Source organism: Hyla sarda, chromosome 4, assembly GCF_029499605.1.
Source record: "Hyla sarda isolate aHylSar1 chromosome 4, aHylSar1.hap1, whole genome shotgun sequence".
NCBI lineage: Eukaryota > Metazoa > Chordata > Amphibia > Anura > Hylidae > Hyla > Hyla sarda.
The window spans coordinates 416312956-416330628 of NC_079192.1; the positions used below are offsets into that span (position 1 = coordinate 416312956).

At 48.1% G+C, this 17673-nt stretch overlaps 1 protein-coding gene across 2 annotated transcripts in view; it reads right to left on the minus strand.

The window, feature by feature from the left end:
- The window catches only part of RAD52 (RAD52 homolog, DNA repair protein), a 51625-nt gene that overhangs the window by 26668 nt on the left and 7284 nt on the right, over window positions 1-17673 (minus strand). Inside the window, exons 2-7 of one of the 2 annotated variants that reach the window (XM_056569541.1) lie at window positions 16648-16759; window positions 14744-14845; window positions 12235-12328; window positions 12082-12149; window positions 4871-4989; window positions 4631-4706 (exon numbers count right to left, since the gene is read on the minus strand). In XM_056569541.1, coding sequence (XP_056425516.1) covers window positions 4631-4706; window positions 4871-4989; window positions 12082-12149; window positions 12235-12328; window positions 14744-14845; window positions 16648-16725 — 537 coding nt within the window. In that variant the 5' untranslated portion in view covers window positions 16726-16759. The remainder of the gene's footprint in view (window positions 1-4630; window positions 4707-4870; window positions 4990-12081; window positions 12150-12234; window positions 12329-14743; window positions 14846-16647; window positions 16760-17673) is intronic. The other variant, XM_056569542.1, reaches the window with a different exon arrangement.

Consider the following 17673-nt stretch of genomic DNA (forward strand, 5'->3'; position numbering starts at 1 on the left):
CTCCCCTAGAGGACGCTCCCATGGTCGCCGCTCTGGCTCTCCAGACCTGCGTACCTGGTCAGTCTCCCCCTCTTCCAGGGCCACCTCACACCTTCCCATTCACCTGGAGAACTTGTGGATGCAGTTTCCGATTCGGCCTCTGATTCAGAAGACCACACGGATATGTCGGACATCGTGCACTCATTGGTCTCGGCCACAAGAGACACCTTCCATCTAGAGGACCCAGGAACTTCGGACGTGGCTCCAGAAGTTTCCTTTAATCGTGCCCAACCTCCAGAGCTGCCTCACCTCGTTCCCATTCTCCCGGAGAACTTGTGGATGAGGTTTCTGATTCGGCCTCCGACTCAGAGGACCACACGGATATGCCTAATGTGGTGTACTCATTGGTTTCGTCCATAAGAGACACCTTCCAGCTAAGGACCCAGGAACTTCGGATGAGGTCCAGAAGTTTCCTCTCATCTTGCCCGACCTCTTTCAGGGCTGCCTCCCCTCGTTCCCATTCACCTGGAGAACTTGCAGATGAGGTTTCTGATTCGGCCTCTGACTTACAGGAATGCACGGATTCCTGATGTGGTGAACTCTTTGGTTTCGGCCATAAGATACACCTTTCATCTAAAGGACCCAGTAACTTCGGACGTGGCTCCAGAAGTCTCCTTTTCTTCGTGGCACCCAAGACCTTCAGTTCTCACGCTGAATTTTACGCCCTGCTGGTATCCGCCTGGAGGCACCCTGACAAGAAGTTTCAGGAAACATAGAAGGTTCAAGCGCAGTATCCCTTCGCCAAGGACCTCATTGCTCGGTGGATCTGCCGGTCTCCCGCCTCTCTAAGGCGCCTACCGAGCCTTTGGCTGATGCGGCTGCCTTCAATATCCAGCCGACATGAAGGTGGAGACTTTGGCAAACTTTGCCTTGAGACAGCTGGATCTTCCTGCTTTTGCTTCGGCCTGGGGGTCAAGGGCCCTTTCAGTATGGTCTCCCAACTCCGCCAGGGTAGCCTTCAAGATCCCTCTGGAGTATTTATTTAATCTAGTTCCATGCGCAGCCACAGTGCTGCCTTTGCCACAAGCTACCTGGTAGCCACCGTCCCTCCATGTGGCTTAAAGCCTGGAATGTGGACGCCGCTTTCAGGAAGTGAGGCGTCGGGCACAAAAGAGTTCTTTATTACCTCTGGATAAGGCTCACAGAACCGCTTTCCGTTGTAAGTCCTCCTTCGGGTTCTGCGGACCATTGGTGCCACCACAGGGTACCAACAAAGGGTCCAGCCGGGCGCCTTCACGGGAAGGGGGCTTCCTCCTTCCGGACCTGTCCCTCCCGGAGGTCGGCTATCCGTTCAGGCCGTTTTGCGGCCCCATCAGGCACCCGTAGGCCTTCCTCGATCTGATGGGTCACCCCCACCCGCCGACCCTTCTCGGGTGGTTGGTCACCTCTAACTCTTCCGGGATGCCTGGACTACGCATATTCATTGTCCCGGTTTTTGAGGTTTATTCCAACCTCTTTGTGGTCCCCAAGAAAGGTGTTTCTGTTCGCCCAATCTTGGTTCTCGAGTATTTCAGCCAGCATCTTCTGCTTCCCATCCCGAATGGAGTCTCTCCGTTCGGTGCTGGCGTCGCTGGTTCATGGGGAATTTTCGTTCCTCGGTGGACATCAAGGATGCATGCCTCCACTTCTCATTGTTCCGGTCATCAGCGGTACCTCCGCTTTGCAGTTCCGGACGGTCATTTTCTATGTGGCTCTCCATTTCGGTCTAACCACTTCTCTACGGACCTTTAACAAAGTCCCGGCGCCTGTGATAGCCCCTTTTACTGACAACAGCTGTTTCCGTGATTTCTTACTTGGACGACCTTCTGATCAGAGTTCCAGCCAGGGCCCAGATCCTGGAGAGTCTTAGTCTCAACCTCCAGACCTTGTCTCTCTTCGGTTGGATGGTCATTCGAGACAAGTCCAACCGCTTTCCTGGGGCTCCAGTTCGACGCGGCCTCTGCCCGCTTTCAACTCTGCCGACCAATCGGCTGACTCTCTTATCAAGAGTCCGATGACTTCGGCACCCTGCTCCAGTTTCCATTCGCTTTTGCATGGACGTCCTGGGTCGGTTAGCGGCGGCCGTGAAATTTGCCCAGTTTCATCACCGACCTCTTCAATTTGTGATTCTCTTACGGTGGGATAGGTCTCCATTGTCACTCGACAGTCTTGTCGGTCCCTTCTATGGTGGCTTCGTTTCTCCCCTGCTTTTTCGGGGGCGCTCCTTCCTGCCCCTCCCTGCCAGTCTGTCGGGCTGGGGAGGTGTTTTCAAGGACCGGCCGGTCTGGGGCCTTGGTCCCTCGAGAAGCCCTTTTCCCCTTCAACATGTTGGGGCCTAGGGCAATCCTTTCTTTGATTGCTTCTTGGGAAATTCCCTTCTGGGCGGAACTCAGGTTTCTGGCCATCTCAGCGCTTTTCATTCCGGGCGTTTCTGGGATTTGGTCTTTCTCAGCCGGTCCTCAGCCGTCCAAGGCGAGTGGTCCCTACATCCAGAGGTGTTTGCAGTGATCTGCAACCTTTGGGGCGCTCCAGGCGTGGACCTCTGCACGTCCCGCAACAACCAAGCGTTCCTCTTTCTTGGTGGGCTTTGCCCTACCTTATCTGTTTATTGGTCGGGTTTTGCCCTACCTTATCTGTTTCCTCCCCTTCCTCTCTTTTCGGGGTCCTGAGGAAACTCACAGCAGAGGGCGTTCCCGCCATTCTCGTGGCCCAGACTGGCCCAGGCGGGCGTGTTACGTCGTCGTGGTCAGGCTCCTGTACTACTTACCTCCGCACCTTCCCTATCGTCCAGACCTCCTATATCAGGTCTCCTGTGCCACCCCTATTTACCGTCTCTGCTTTTGACGGCGTGGCAGTTGAGACAGCGGTTCTTAGGACCCGCGGTTTCTCTTCCAAAGTGGTTCACACCATGCTGAGGGCTCACAAGCCTTCCTCTGCAAAGATTTACCACCATACCTGGAGGTCTTATTTCTATTGGTGTGAAACTCAGCCTTTTTCTCCAGTCGTGGTTGGCTTCGGGCTCCCTTAGGGGTCAAAGGTTCAACCGTTTCCATTCTTTTTCAATGTTCTTTGGCGTTCAATTATCATGTCCGAACCTAGTTCAGGGAGTGGCACAAGCTGCCCCTCCTTATCAGTCCCCTTTTTTCCCTTGGTCTTCGGTGCTCTGCAGGACGCCCCTTTTGACCCTCTCAGGGACATTTCTCTTCACCTTCTTCCCCGGAAGGTGGCGTTCCTTATTGCTCTTACCTCTGTTAGGAGGGTGTAAGAGCTGGTAGCTCTCTCCTGCCGTTCTCCCTTCCTGGTGGTATACCAGAACAAGTTGTTTTCCGTCCAGGTCCGTCCTTCTTACCTGAGATGGTTTTTTACTTTTTCATCTCAAGGAGAACATCGTCCTACCGTCCAGTCTGGCCCCTTCTCATCCCTGGAAGCGTTTGTTCCACAACCTGGTTGTGGTGAGGGCTGTTCGGACTTATCTCTCAGTCACTCTTTCCTTTCGGCTGTGTGACCCCCCTTTTTTTTTTTTCGGAAGGTCGTTGTATAGGACAACCGGCTTCTACGACCACCATTTTTCGGTGGATCTGGTCTGCTCTTTTTGGGAGCTTACCGCTGCAAGGGGAAGATCCCACCCTTCAGGGGTTTGGCTCATTCTACCCGTTTTTCGGGGCATCCTGGGCCCTCCGCTACGTGGCTTCGGCCTTGCAGCTCTGTAAGGCGTCCGCGTGATCATCTTTGTACACTTTCTCAAGGTGCTACCAGATTCATACCTTTGCATCAGTTGATGCTACTCTGGGCTGTAAGATGTTGGAAAGGCGGTGGTCCAACCGTCCACCTGTCTGATTCCTTACCCACCCAGGGGACGGCTTTGGTACATCCCATGGTCTGTGTCCACCAATGGAGCCGATAGAGAAAAGGAGATTTTTTATGATTACCGTAAAATCTCTTTCTCGAAGGATCCATTGGGGGACACAGCTCCCACCCTTTTCTGGTGCTCCTATTCATATATCACTTATCTGTCCGAAAGTGTGTTCAGTTGCCTTTTCTTCTGATTGCTATGTAGTTTTCTCTTGACCTGTCGGTCTGAGACTAAAACTGATTACCTCAGGTGCATGTGGGCGGGTATACCCTGCTGGGAGGAGCCGACTTCTCTTGTTGCCATAGTGTCGAGCCTCCTACTGACAGCAGCATACACCCATGGTCTGTGTCCCCAATGGATCCTTCAAGAAAGAGATTTTACGGTAAGCATAAAAAAATCTCCTTTTTGTTTGCCGAAACGCGTCGGTATGATTTTACCCATTTTTTGTACCCCTATTGGGGAAATTTATCAAAACCTGTCCAGAGGAAAAGTTGCTGAGTTGCCCATAGCAACCAATCAGATCGCTTCTTTCATTTTGCAGAGGCCTTGTTAAAAAGGAAAGAAGCGATCTGATTGGTTGCTATGGGCAACTCAGCAACTTTTCCTCGGGACAGGTTTTGATAAATCTCCCCATTATGTTTTTAATGAAGAAAGAAATAAAGCTTTTGTATTCTACATATATTGATGTCCAGAAGTGCTGAGGACCCTATGCTCTTCAGTGAGTGAAGTTCTGTTCCATAATATTATATACTCACTCACCAATTTTGGAAGCTTATTAACAGCGCGGAGGTATTCTTTGTCCATTATGCAGTTTCCAAGAGCGTTCCCAAAGGACCTGCAACAGTAAATACATAAATGGTTATATAAGAACAATCCCTAGGAGTAATTATTTTTTTTATTTCTTACTTCAGGTTCTGAATAAGAATAAATGAAATAACACAAAGTCTTGATTATGAAAACTTTATTACGAGATTAATGATGTTCTCAGATGTTCCTTACTTCAGAGCCCGCTTCAGCCCGTCCGTTACGGCTTCCTTCCGTGCTTTCTCTAAAGAAAGAGCCTTAGACTTAAGACCCTCGCTGACACCGTAACCAACGTCTTCATGAAAGGAGCCGTCCTAGGAGGGGGTGCAAAAGATGTGAGACTTAAGCTACATGCCACTCACTTCACTCCTGTTACCATTACAGCTGGCCGAAATACACATGCATGTTCGTTTAGCCAATAGCTATCTCTCCTGATCCCTAAATACACACGCATGTTCGTTTAGCCAATAGCTATCTCTCCTGATTCCTAAATACACACGCATGCTTGTTCAGCCAATAGCTATTTCTCCTGATCCCTAAATACACACACATGTTCGTTTAGCCAATAGCTATCTCTCCTGATCCCTAAATACACATGTATGTTCGTTTAGCCAATAGTTATCTCTCCTGATCCCTAAATACACATGCATGCTCATTCAGCCAATAGCTATCTCTCCTGATCCCTAAATACACACGCATGTTCGTTTAGCCAATAGCTATTTCTCCTGATCCCTAAATACACACGCATGTTCGTTTAGCCAATAGCTATCTCTCCTGATCCCTAAATACACATGTATGTTCGTTTAGCCAATAGTTATCTCTCCTGATCCCTAAATACACACGCATGTTCGTTTAGCCAATAGCTATCTCTCCTGATCCCTAAATACACATGTATGTTCGTTTAGCCAATAGTTATCTCTCCTGATCCCTAAATACACATGCATGCTCATTCAGCCAATAGCCATCTCTCCTGATCCCTAAATACACACGCATGTTCGTTTAGCCAATAGCTATCTCTCTTGATCCCTAAATACACATGCATGTTCGTTTAACCAATAGCTATCTCTCCTGATTCCTAAATACACACGCATGCTTGTTAAGCCAATAGCTGTTTCCCGATCCCTCCACACATGGACGCTCATTTGGCTGATAGCTATCAGCTACATAAGCATGTGTTTGTGCAGGGATTAGGAGACATAACTATTGGTCAAACAAGCATGACCATGAAGCACCTCTCATGATCTTGTTAAATTTTATAATCCTCCCCGGTCACTGCCCACATCATGATAAACCAACCCCAGCCTTTATTTTTATTATTAGTTAGTTTTCTACCTTGATATTGCCCTGTATTTTCTCAGTCAGATTCACAGACTGGGAAGTGGAGTTCCCCAGCAGGCGTGACATCATCTGAAGCCATACAGGGGAGAACTTCCTCCCTCACTCTACACACAGCCCAGAGCAGTTCAGTGTGAGATGCGCTGTGATTGGCTAAGTGCACCCCACCCCCTTAATTTTTTTTTTAAACAAAGTAAATTAGAAAGATTTTTTATTTACCATAAGGAGAGCAATAGCAAAAAGGAGATTTTTTAACACTTACCGTAAAATCTCTTTCTCGAAGGATCCATTGGGGGACACAGACCGTGCGGTGTTTGTTGCTGTCTCTAGGAGGTGTGACACTATGGTAACAAAAAAAAGTCAGCTCTTCCCAGCAGGATATACCCGCCTTCAGGCTCTGAGCTAGTCAGTTTAAGTTCCAGAGCAATAGGAGGAGACCAATAGGTCAAAGAAAAACCCAAAAACTGTCCGAGGACCAGAAGAAAAAACATAACTGAACACACCCTCGGACAGAGAACCAAAGGAAAAACCCCAAAAAGGGCGGGAGCTGTGTCCCCCAATGGATCCTTCGAGAAAGAGATTTTACGGTAAGTGTTAAAAAATCTCCTTTTCTCTATCGGCTCCATTGGGGGACACAGACCGTGGGATGTACCAAAGCCGTCCCTTGGGTGGGCAGATAAGTAATCAGGCAGACGGCCGGTCCACTGCCGCCTGCAACACTTTACGGCCCAGACTAGCATCAGCCGATGCGAAAGTATGAACTCGGTAAAAACCTCGAGAAAGTGTGCAAAGACGACCAGGTAGCCGCCTTGCAAATCTGCGAGGCCGAGGCTCTATTCTGGAGAGCCCAGGATGCCCCAACAGAACGTGTGTCGAGAAAGTGTGCAAAGACGACCAGGTAGCCGCCTTGCAAATCTGCGAGTCCGAGGCTCTATTCTGGAGAGCCCAGGATGCCCCAACAGAACGTGTGGAATGAGCCACAACCCTGAAAGGAGGAATCTTCTCCTTACAGCGAAGGCTTCCGAAATGGCGGACCAAATCCACCGAGAAATGGTGGCCCTGGAAGCAGGTTGTCCCCCGCGACGACCTTCCGTAAGAATGAAAAAGGAATCACACTGACGAAACGAAGAAGTGATGGAGAGATAAGACCGAACAGCCCGAACTACGTCCAGCTTGTGTAGTAAGCGCTCCTTAGAATGAGAAGGAACTGGACAAAAGGACGGGAGGACAATGTCCCCATTGAGATGAAAGGCCAAGACCACCTTAGGTAAAAAGGAAGGATCTGGCCGGAAAAAGACCTTGTCCTGGTGGATCACCAGAAACGGAGAACGGCAGGAAAGAGCTGCCAATTCAGACACCCTCTGGATGGAGGTGATAGCCACAAGAAACGCCACTTTCCAAGAAAGGAGGTGGAGAGACACCTCTCTTACGGGTTCAAAGGGTGCACCCTGGAGGGCACTCAGAACCAAATTCAAGTCCCAAGGGGGAGAAGGTGACCAATAAGGAGGAACAGCATGCGCCACTCCTTGCAAGGACCGGACATGAGGATTAGAAGCCAGGGGCCGCTGGAAAAGAACAGTAAGGGCCGAAACCGGACCTTTAAGAGAACTGAGAGAAAACCTAAATTCTTGCGGAGGAGGGCTTACGAGCCTTGAGCATGGTGTGAAAGACTTGGGAAGAGAACCCGCGGGCCCTCAAAACCGCGGTCTCAACCGCTACGCCGCCAAATACAGCAAAAGTAAAATGGGGTGGCAAAGAGGACCCTGAGAGAGTAGATCCGGGCGGGCGGAAGGCGCAGAGGAGCGTCGTCCAGGAGCTTGACTACGTTGGCGTACCACGACCTTCGGGGCCAATCTGGAGCTACCAGAATGGCGGAGACGTCCTCTGCCTTGAGCTTCCTCAGCACCCTGGGAAGGAACGGAAGAGGAGGGAACAGATAAGGTAGGACGAACCCCGCCCAAGGAATCACTTGGGGTCCACGGCCAAAGCCTGAGGGTCCCGGACTTGGACACAAACGGAAGAATTTTCCGATTGTGCCGGAAAGCGAAGAGATCCACGTCCGGAATGGCCCAGAGGCCGCAGAGCTGCGTGAAGACCTCCAGATGAAGAGACCACTCGCCGGGGGCGGGTGAGGACCGACTGAGGAAGTCCGCTACTCAGTAGAGCACTCCCGGAATGTGAATTGATGAAATGGCCGGAACCTTGTTCTCCGCCCAGGTGAGAATCTTGGTCACCTCGGCCATGGCTTCCAAGCTGCGAGTGCCGCTCTGTCGATTTATGTCCGCCACGGCATTGTCCGACTGAACGCAGACAGGACGGGACTGAAGACGTGACTCCCAATGAAGAAGACAAAGAAGAATCGCCCATAATTCCAATATGTTTATCGGAAGAAGGGTCTCCGGAGGAGACCAGAGTCCCTGAACCGTCCAATCCCTGAACAGGTCGCCCCAGCCCGACAGGCTGGCATCCGTTGTAACAACCTGCCAGTGAAGGGGAAGAAAGGAGCGAAGCCACCAGAGCAGAGACTGACGGACCCCGAGAGGGAGAACAATCAGACAATTGAGGGACAGAGGAGACCTGTTCCATCGAGAGAGAATCGCCAGTTGAAGGGGGCGGTAATGAAACTGGGCAAAGGGTACGGCCTCCATAGTTGCCACCATCCGACCCAGGACTTCCATACAAGTGCAGATGGAGACTGATACCTGGGTCCGAAGGGAGCGGACCCCCGCCCGTAGCACCAGACGTTTGTTCGGCGGAAGACAAATTCGGGCAAAGGCCGTGTCGAATCGAAGTCCCAGAAAGGTTAGAGTTAGACTGGGTAGGACGGAGGACTGACTTGTCCCGGTTGACCATCCACCCGAAGCGAATCAGAGTGTGGAGAGTGACGTCCAGATTCTCCAGAGTCTGGGCTCTGGTTGGAGCCTTGATGAGAAGGTCGTCCAGATAGGGTTTCACCGAGATAACCCTCGACCGTAACAAGCCCATCACTGGCGCATGGATCTTTGTAAAGACCCGAGGAGCCGTGGCTAGACCAAAGGGGAGGGCTACGAATTGAAAGTGCCCCTCCGGAACCGCAAGCAGAGGTACCGATGATGGCCCGGAAATATTGGCACATGGAGGTAGGCATCCTTGATGTCCACTGATGAAGGAACTCCACTTGTTCCAGGGACGCCACCACCGAGCGGAGAGATTCCATTCGGAAGTGGCGGATGAGAAGGAGACAGTTGAGACGCTTGAGGTCTAGGATTGGTCGCACAGAACCGTCCTTCTTGGGGACCACAAAAAGATTTGAATAGAAACCCCGAAAACGTTCCCCTGGAGGGACGGGGACGATAATCCCCTGGAGAAGCAGAGACTGGAGAGCCACCCGAAATTGCATCGCCAGGAGGAGAAGACCGGGGGACCCGGGATCGAAAAAAGCAATCCCTCGGAAGGGAGGCGAATTCGATCCGGTAACCGTTGGACACCACATCCCTGACCCAAGGGTCCTGAATGTGTGAGGTCCAGGTGTCTCAGAAAAACAAGAGACGACCTCCCACCCGAAAAGAAACCGCGGGTGGGGGCCTCACTTCATGCAGAAGTGGGTTTGCGGTTGCCCGATTTGGGCGGTTGAAGTCCGACTTCCAAGACAGGCGCGTCCGGAACAAGGGAGCCTTCTTGTCTCGCGAGGGCGCCTGCCCGGACCCTTTACTGGGGCCAGAGGTCCGAAAGGACCGAAAGAAAAGGACTTCCTTTGGGAAGTAGGGCGAGCCTTATTTTGAGGTAACAAGGAACTCTTACCTCCCGTTGCCTCAGAGATAATCTCATCAAGGAGTTTGCCAAAAAGATGGCCGCCCCTAAAGGGAAGCTCAGGGAGAGACCTTTTGGAAGCGGCATCCTCATCCCAAGCTTTAAGCCACATAGAGCGGCGGAGAGCCGCTAGGTGACCCACAGCAAAGGCAGAACAACGGGCTGACTGCATGGAAGCTGCGCACAGAAAAGTCCCCAGCTTTAGCGCATTGGAGAGCCAGAGCAGATAGATCCTCTGGGGGGGATCCCGCTAAGATATCCTGATGGAGCCTTTGGCACCACTCCGACAGGGCCTTGGACACCCATGTCGAGGCGAAGATGGGAAGAAGAGAAGAGCCAGCTGCTTCAGAAGCGAACTTCGCTAAAGATTCTACCTTCTTGTCCACGGGATCCTTGAAGACAGCGGCATCTGCCAGAGGCAGTGTAGTCGCCTTAGAGATCTGGGAGATTGGTGGATCCACAGAGGGAGGGTAAGCCACCTTAGCGACAAAGTCCTTGTCAAATGGATAACGTTCTTGAATTGTCTTGATTCCCGGGAATCTCTTGTCTGGATGTTTCCATGCGGATTCCAGAATGTAATCAAAGTCAGCATGAGAGCTGAACCTTTTAGGTGCTGGCTTAGTAAGATGAAAGGATACTTCTGGATTGATATCCGAAGATCCTGGGTCCTCCAAGTGAAAGGTGTCTCTTATGGCAGTCACCAATGAGTTCACCGTTGCAATTGAGTCCGAGCGGTCCTCTGGATCAGATGCCGGTTCGGAAGCCTCATCAACTAGTTCACCAGGGGAATGTGAATGAGTAGAGGCAGTCCTGGAGGGGGGCGACCCAGACCGGGTACGCGGCTCTGGCGTGGCAGAGCGGCGACTCCGAGAACGTCCTCTGGAGGAGCGACGTTTGTGCCCAGATGATAGGGGGGGGGGGGCGGGACCCGCGAGGGGAACGCTCACGTCTATCTGAAGACTCAATGGAAGAGTCAGACGAGGCACCCCTAGCAAGCTTGTGAGAGCAAGAAGTACGAGGAGACGAAGAGCGGGCCCTCTCAGAGGTCCTGGGCAGGGAAGACCCCTTCAAGGCGGACACCATTTCCCGGGAGGCCTCAGCCACCGAACGGGAGACTTGGGTGAAGTCAGCCATATACTGGGTCAGGGAAGAAACCCAGGCTGGAGGAGCGGCTGAACCCACCGGACCGAAGGGGCATCAGGGGGCACCAGGGGGTCTGGGGGAGCAGGCAGGGCAAGTGGGCTCAGCTGAGCCAGACATCTTGTTATTACAGTGCTTACAGACATAGTAAGTCACTGAGCTTCCAGGTTTCTGTTTAGAGGGAGGAACAGCCATGGGTACGGACATAATGAGGGAAAAAAAGGTTGTACCCCCTGTCAGCTGCAGAGAGGAGAGCTTGCTCCATGCAGCTATAGTGGAGGAACAGGCCAGCCAATAGGAAGAGAGGGGCGTGCCCGAAGCCAGATACTAACTAACTGACCCCTTCATACTGAAATACGTGCCCACGGCACTGATTGGAGGCTTCTTCGGCGCCTCTGAGAGCTCCCAGCCCTGTGGGCGGAGCTATAGACCGGCCTAGAAGAACTGTCATGGCGCGCGCTCCTCATCCCGAGCGCACCTGTTGGTTGCATATGCGCTCGGGGGGGAAGAGCGGGCGGCCTAACGCCGACAGATGATTGCCGGAAAAAGAGAAACTAAGCCGGCGCTAAAGCGCCCGGCTCGTACCAGCGCCGCGGCCGTCAGCCGCGAATAAGGCGCTGCGAAAAAAGTTAAAGTAAAGCCGGCGCTGAGATTGGTTTATTGAGCATGCATGCGTATGGGAGGGATCAGGAAAGATAGATTTCAGCTGAATGAGCGTGCATGAGTATGGCGTGGATTGGGAGGAATAGCTACTGGCCGAGCGGGGATTGAGATATATAACTATTGGCTGAATGAGCATGCATGTATATCGGGGGGGATCAGGAAAGATAGCTGTTAGCTAAATGAACATGCATGTATATGTGGCGGATTGGAAGGTATAGCTACTGGCCTGACGAGCGTGCACGTTACCCGCCAAAAAATGTGCATGTGTATTGGGGAGAGAATTTGAGATAGCTATTGGCCCAACAAGCTTTTGGCTGACAGCTATCTTACACGTATAGCTGACTTCAGCTCTGCTTCTATCTTTACCAATGATAAATATTTCATGCTTAATGTTATCAGCCATGACAACACCTACTCCATATATTTAAAAAGCAAGAAAAAAAAAAAAAAGACAAGAAAAAATAGAATAAAGATTTTACCTTCAACTGGACTTTAACAAAAGCGCAAACTCCGACGTAAAACTTTCCATTATTGAGATCTACAAAATCTGCAGGAGCAAAAAAGACGTAGTAAGAAAAGTATTGGGGGTCCGGTGGATATTTATCTCCAGATACAGATGTCCGGACACTCACCCACGTTCTGCTGCGTTACAGAATGCGACCATCCGTTGTACCCGAACATTTCATTGGCCAAGCTGATCACCCTGTGCCCCTCAATGTAACAAACCTAAAATGAAAGGCAGAGAATACATAGATGAAATGTTACATTTAATGTATCCTATTGAGAGGCTTAACCGCTTGTCCACCAAACCCGCTGATAAAACAAGCAGCAAAGACAAACCTAAGGGTGGACAGAGATGGTGAAGGGGTTAAGGACAGCGAGAACCCCTTTAAACCAGCAATAGCTGCCGATACGCTTTTTTTACATGGGCATTAATAGTTCGAGAGCGAGCTGATTTCTATGAGGGTGTCAGTACTATAATGTTTCCATTCAGTGTATTTCCAGCTGTTGCAAAACTACAACACCCAGCATGCCCGGACAGCCTTTGGCTGTCCGGGCATGCTGGGAGTTGTAGTTTTGCAACAGCTGGAGACACACTGTTTGGAAAACACTGCAGTAGTATACTAGTTTAGCCTCAGTGTAACACTCTGCGCGCCACGATCAATCGCAGCATGCAGAGAGTGAACTGACAAGTGCCAAAATCCGTCAGGGTTCTGATCGGCACACCTGCGACACAATGGCGATGTGCCGATCAGTTACCATGGCAGGTGGGCAGAACTAGAAGATTGCCAATTTGACAGTTCACTAAAGAACCGTAAAAAAATAAATTAAATAGATGTTAAGAGATATTAAGATATTAAATAGAAATAAAATAGAAAAAAAAATATACATATATATATATCACTAAAGAACTAATATAACAAAAATAATGTTTTTACAAAACGTTTTTAAAGGTTAAAAGATATTTAGATATTAAAAAACATATATATTACTAAAGAACTAAAATATAAAAACATGAATGTTTTTAAAAAGAGTTTTTAAATGTTAAGATATTGAGATATTAAATAAATATTAAAAAAATTATATATATCATTAAAGTACTAAAATATAAAAAAAATATATATAAATAAAATAGAAAAAAGTACATACATATATATATATATTTATTTTTATATATATATCACCAGAGAACTAAAAAATAAAATACGGTAAATGTTTAAAAAAAAATTAATAAATTATATGTGTATATATATATATATATATATATATATATACACGGGTATTTATCGGCGTATAACACGCACTTTTTAGGCTAACATTTTTAGCCTAAAGTCTATGTGCGTGTTATACGCCGATACACCCACAGGAAAGGCAGGGGGAGAGAGGCCGTCGCTGCCCGCTTCTCTCCCCCTGCCTTTCCTGGGGTCTAGAGCCCTGCTGCCGGCCCTCCGCTCCCCCTGGCTATCAGCGCCGCTGCCCGTTCTGTCCCCCTGACTATCTGTGCCGGCACCCCATTGCCGGCGCCGATAGCCAGGGGGAGAGAAGCGGCGCCGACAGCCAGGGGGAGAGAAGGGGCAGCGGCACCCATTGCCGGCGCCGCTGCCCCGTTGCCTCCCCCCATCCCCGGTTGCATAATTACCTGTTGCCGGGGTCGGGTCCGCGCTGCTTCAGGCCTCCGGTATGCGTCCCCTGCGTCGTTGCTATGCACTGCACGGCGCACTGACGTCATGCGCCGTGCCGTACAGCGCATAGCAAAGACGCAGGGGACGCACACCGGAGGCCTGAAGCAGCGCGGACCCGACCCTGGCAACAGGTAATTATGCAACCGGGGATGGGGGGAGGCAACGGGGCAGCGGCGTCGGCAATGGGTGCCGCTGCCCCTTCTCTCCCCCTGGCTGTCGGCGCCGCTTCTCTCCCCCTGGCTATCGGCGCCGGCACCGATAGTCAGGGGGACAGAACGGGCAGCGGCACCAATAGCCAGGGGGAGAGAAGGGCCGGCAGCAGGGCTCTAGACCCCAGGAAAGGCAGAGGGAGAGAAGCGGGCAGCGACGGCCTCTCTCCCCCTGCCTTTCCTGGGGGTGTATCGGGGTATACACGCACACACACGCACCCTCATCTTACCATGGATATTTGGGTAAAAAACTTTTTTTACCCAAATATCCTTGGTAACCTGAGGGTGCGTGTTATAGGCCGGTGCGTGGTATACCCCGATAAATACGGTATATATAATGTAAATATATCAGTAAAAAATGTAATTGAATGTTTAAAAATTTTAATAAATATAATTATCATTATTATTTCTTTTTAAACAATGCTTTAATTTTATTTTTAAAATTACAATAAAAATGTAAATCCCCCCCTCCCCTTGCCATTTTTTTGTGCAATAAAGTGTAAATTAGCGATCAACTCCAAAATGAATAAGCTGCTGCCAGACTCCTCTTGCCTCCGATAGAAAAAAAGGATCAGGGCATTAAAATTAAACATCTTCAATCCTTCTCTTACCCATCATGTGTTGGGGGGTGGGGAGGATCGGGAGGCCCCTGTACACATTAGATGGTCGGACGGTACATTAAAAAGCAGCCAACACATGGGTACAGGGGTCTTTAGGTCGTACTTTATGAGGCGGCCATCTTTACCTACCTTCTGTCCCCCTCCCGCCTGCCTGCTGCTGATGTATTCTGGTCCGAGCTTCTGACGCAAAGCGTTCTGTATCGCCTGATATTCCTCCGCACTGTACTTATGCTGCAAAAAGAATAACAATAAAAAATGTTATATATATATATATATATATACTAGCTGAGTACCCGGCGTTGCCCGGTTTTTTCGTTCCTTATCCCTGTTGGGGAGGAAAATAAACAAAGGAGGAATCTTATGACTTCATATCCAGTCCTCATATATTCTTGTGATATCCCAACCTCCTATCCTAACCTCCTATCCTGACCTCCTGTCCTGACCTCCTATACCGTCCTCCTAACCCATCCTCCTATCCTGTCCTTCTATCCCGACCTCCTATCCCGACCTCCTATTCCATCCTCCTATCTTGACCTCCTATTCCGTCCTCCTATCCAGTCCTCATATCCAGTCCTCCTATCTCGACCTCCTATCCCAACCTCCTAACCCGTTCTCCAATCTCGAGCCCCTATCCCGACCTCCTTTCCCATCCTCATATCTCGACCTCCTTTCCCATCCTCCTATCCCGACCTCCTATCCCGTTCCTCCTATCCCGTCCCGTAATATGTGTACCAGGTTTTGAAATATCTCCAGCTGTCCGGAAGTTATGTGAGAACATACATTTCCCATTGATTTGCATGGGACTTTAAACAAAAACCCAGACCCTCACAAATGGGGGTAGTTAAGGGTTAAATTAACTATCCTATATTTTAAGTGGACATATAAGTAACATGTGACCAAGTTTTATCGAAATACCTCCAGCCGTTTGGAAGTTATGCAGTAACATATATTTCCATTGACTTGTATGGGACTTTAAACATAAGCCCCACCCCTGGTAAATGGGGGTGAGTAAGGGTTAAATTGCCTACCATATGTTTGTTGTTGACATATAAGTAACATGTGACCAAGTTTCATGTTAATATCTTTAGCCGTTTGGAAGTTTTTGTGGAACATACATACATACATACATACACATATACATACATACATACATACATACATACACACACGTTGAGTTTTATATATATATATATATATATATATATATATATATATATATATATAGAGATATATATATATATATATATATATATAGAAAATCCAATGGGAAGCGAACAGCGGCACTCCAGCAGTTTCAAGAAGAAGAAAATTCCATTATTCACCCATATGGTGCTACGATTCGACCCAGTCAATGGAGTCTTTATCAAGCATAGGTATGCTTGATAAAGACTCCATTGAGTGGGTCGAAACATAGCACCATATGGGTGAATAAAGGAATTTTCTTCTTCTTGAAACTGCTGGAGTGCCGCTGTTTGCTTCCCATTAGATTTTCTGTCTTTCATATACCTGTGGTCGAGGTTGGAGCTGGCTGAGCACCCGCATTGATAATTTATAGGCTTGAAGCCTTGTCACGGTGCTCCTTCATCATATTATCTACTATATATATATATACACACACACACACATATATACACACTATATAGAGGGTATTGCTGGTGCATATGGCCTGAGCAGTAATGCAGAATCTGCACAGTTTTTCTTTGCACAGTGGCGCCCCCATGGGGTAGATAACTGTAAGTAACCCATTTCAGTGAATAGGACCGTCTGCAATTCCCTGCATAGCGAGGAGCACCACAACAATCATTAAATGGGTGTTCCGGCTTTATACATCTTATCCCCTATCCAAAGGGAACAACTCTTTAGGACATTAGGAGGTAAAACTATAATATCAATGTTTTTTGGCTTATCAGCTTGTGCAAAACTACAACTCCCAGCATGTCCTGGAATTATCGGGACCTGAAGGCAGAGTTTTCTGGGAGTTTTATCTGATACTGTACAGAGTTACATTACATATGGGAAATAATCGTCATTACTTGTCCAAAACACGCGGCTCCTCCGCCGGCCCCTGTCTGCTCCAGCTTCATCCTGTCTCCTGTCTGACCCCTGATCATTGTCGCCACAGCTGGAAAACAGAGACATAAAATACTACAAAGATTTATAGGAACACAAAGAAAAACTGGGAACTTTGAAGGTATAATGTATATATACTGTACTATAGAGAGATATAACGTATTTAATGTATATATAGAATATTATATAGGGAAATAATGAATATATACAGTATTATATAGAAATATAGGGGGATATTTATCAAAATCTGTGCAAAGGAAAAGTTGCCCAGTTGCCCATAGCAACCAATCAGATCGCTGCTTTCATTTTGCAGAGGCCTTGTTAAAAATGAAAGAAGCGATCTGATTGGTCGCTATGGGCAACTGGGCAACTCTTCCCCCATAATGTATTTAATGTGTATGTATAATTTTATATAGGGATATAATTAATATATACAGGGTATATATTATACTGGGGTACAATCAATATATACTGTATAGGGAGTATGATAAAAATAGATAGTTTATATAAGGGTATAATGAATATATACAGTATTATATAGGGGTCTAAAATACATATACTGTATTATATAGAGGTATAATGTACATATACTGTATTATATAGAGGTATAATGTACATATAGTGTATTATATAGAGGTATAATGTACATATAGTGTATTATATAGAGGTATAATGTACATATACTGTATTATATAGAGGTATAATGTACATATACTGTATTATATAGAGGTATAATGTACATATAGTGTATTATATAGAGGTATAATGTACATATAGTGTATTATATAGAGGTATAATGTACATATACTGTATTATATAGAGGTATAATGTACATATAGTGTATTATATAGAGGTATAATGTGCATATACTGTATTATATAGAGGTATAATGTGCATATACTGTATTATATAGAGGTATAATGTACATATAGTGTATTATATAGAGGTATAATGTACATATACTGTATTATATAGAGGTATAATGTACA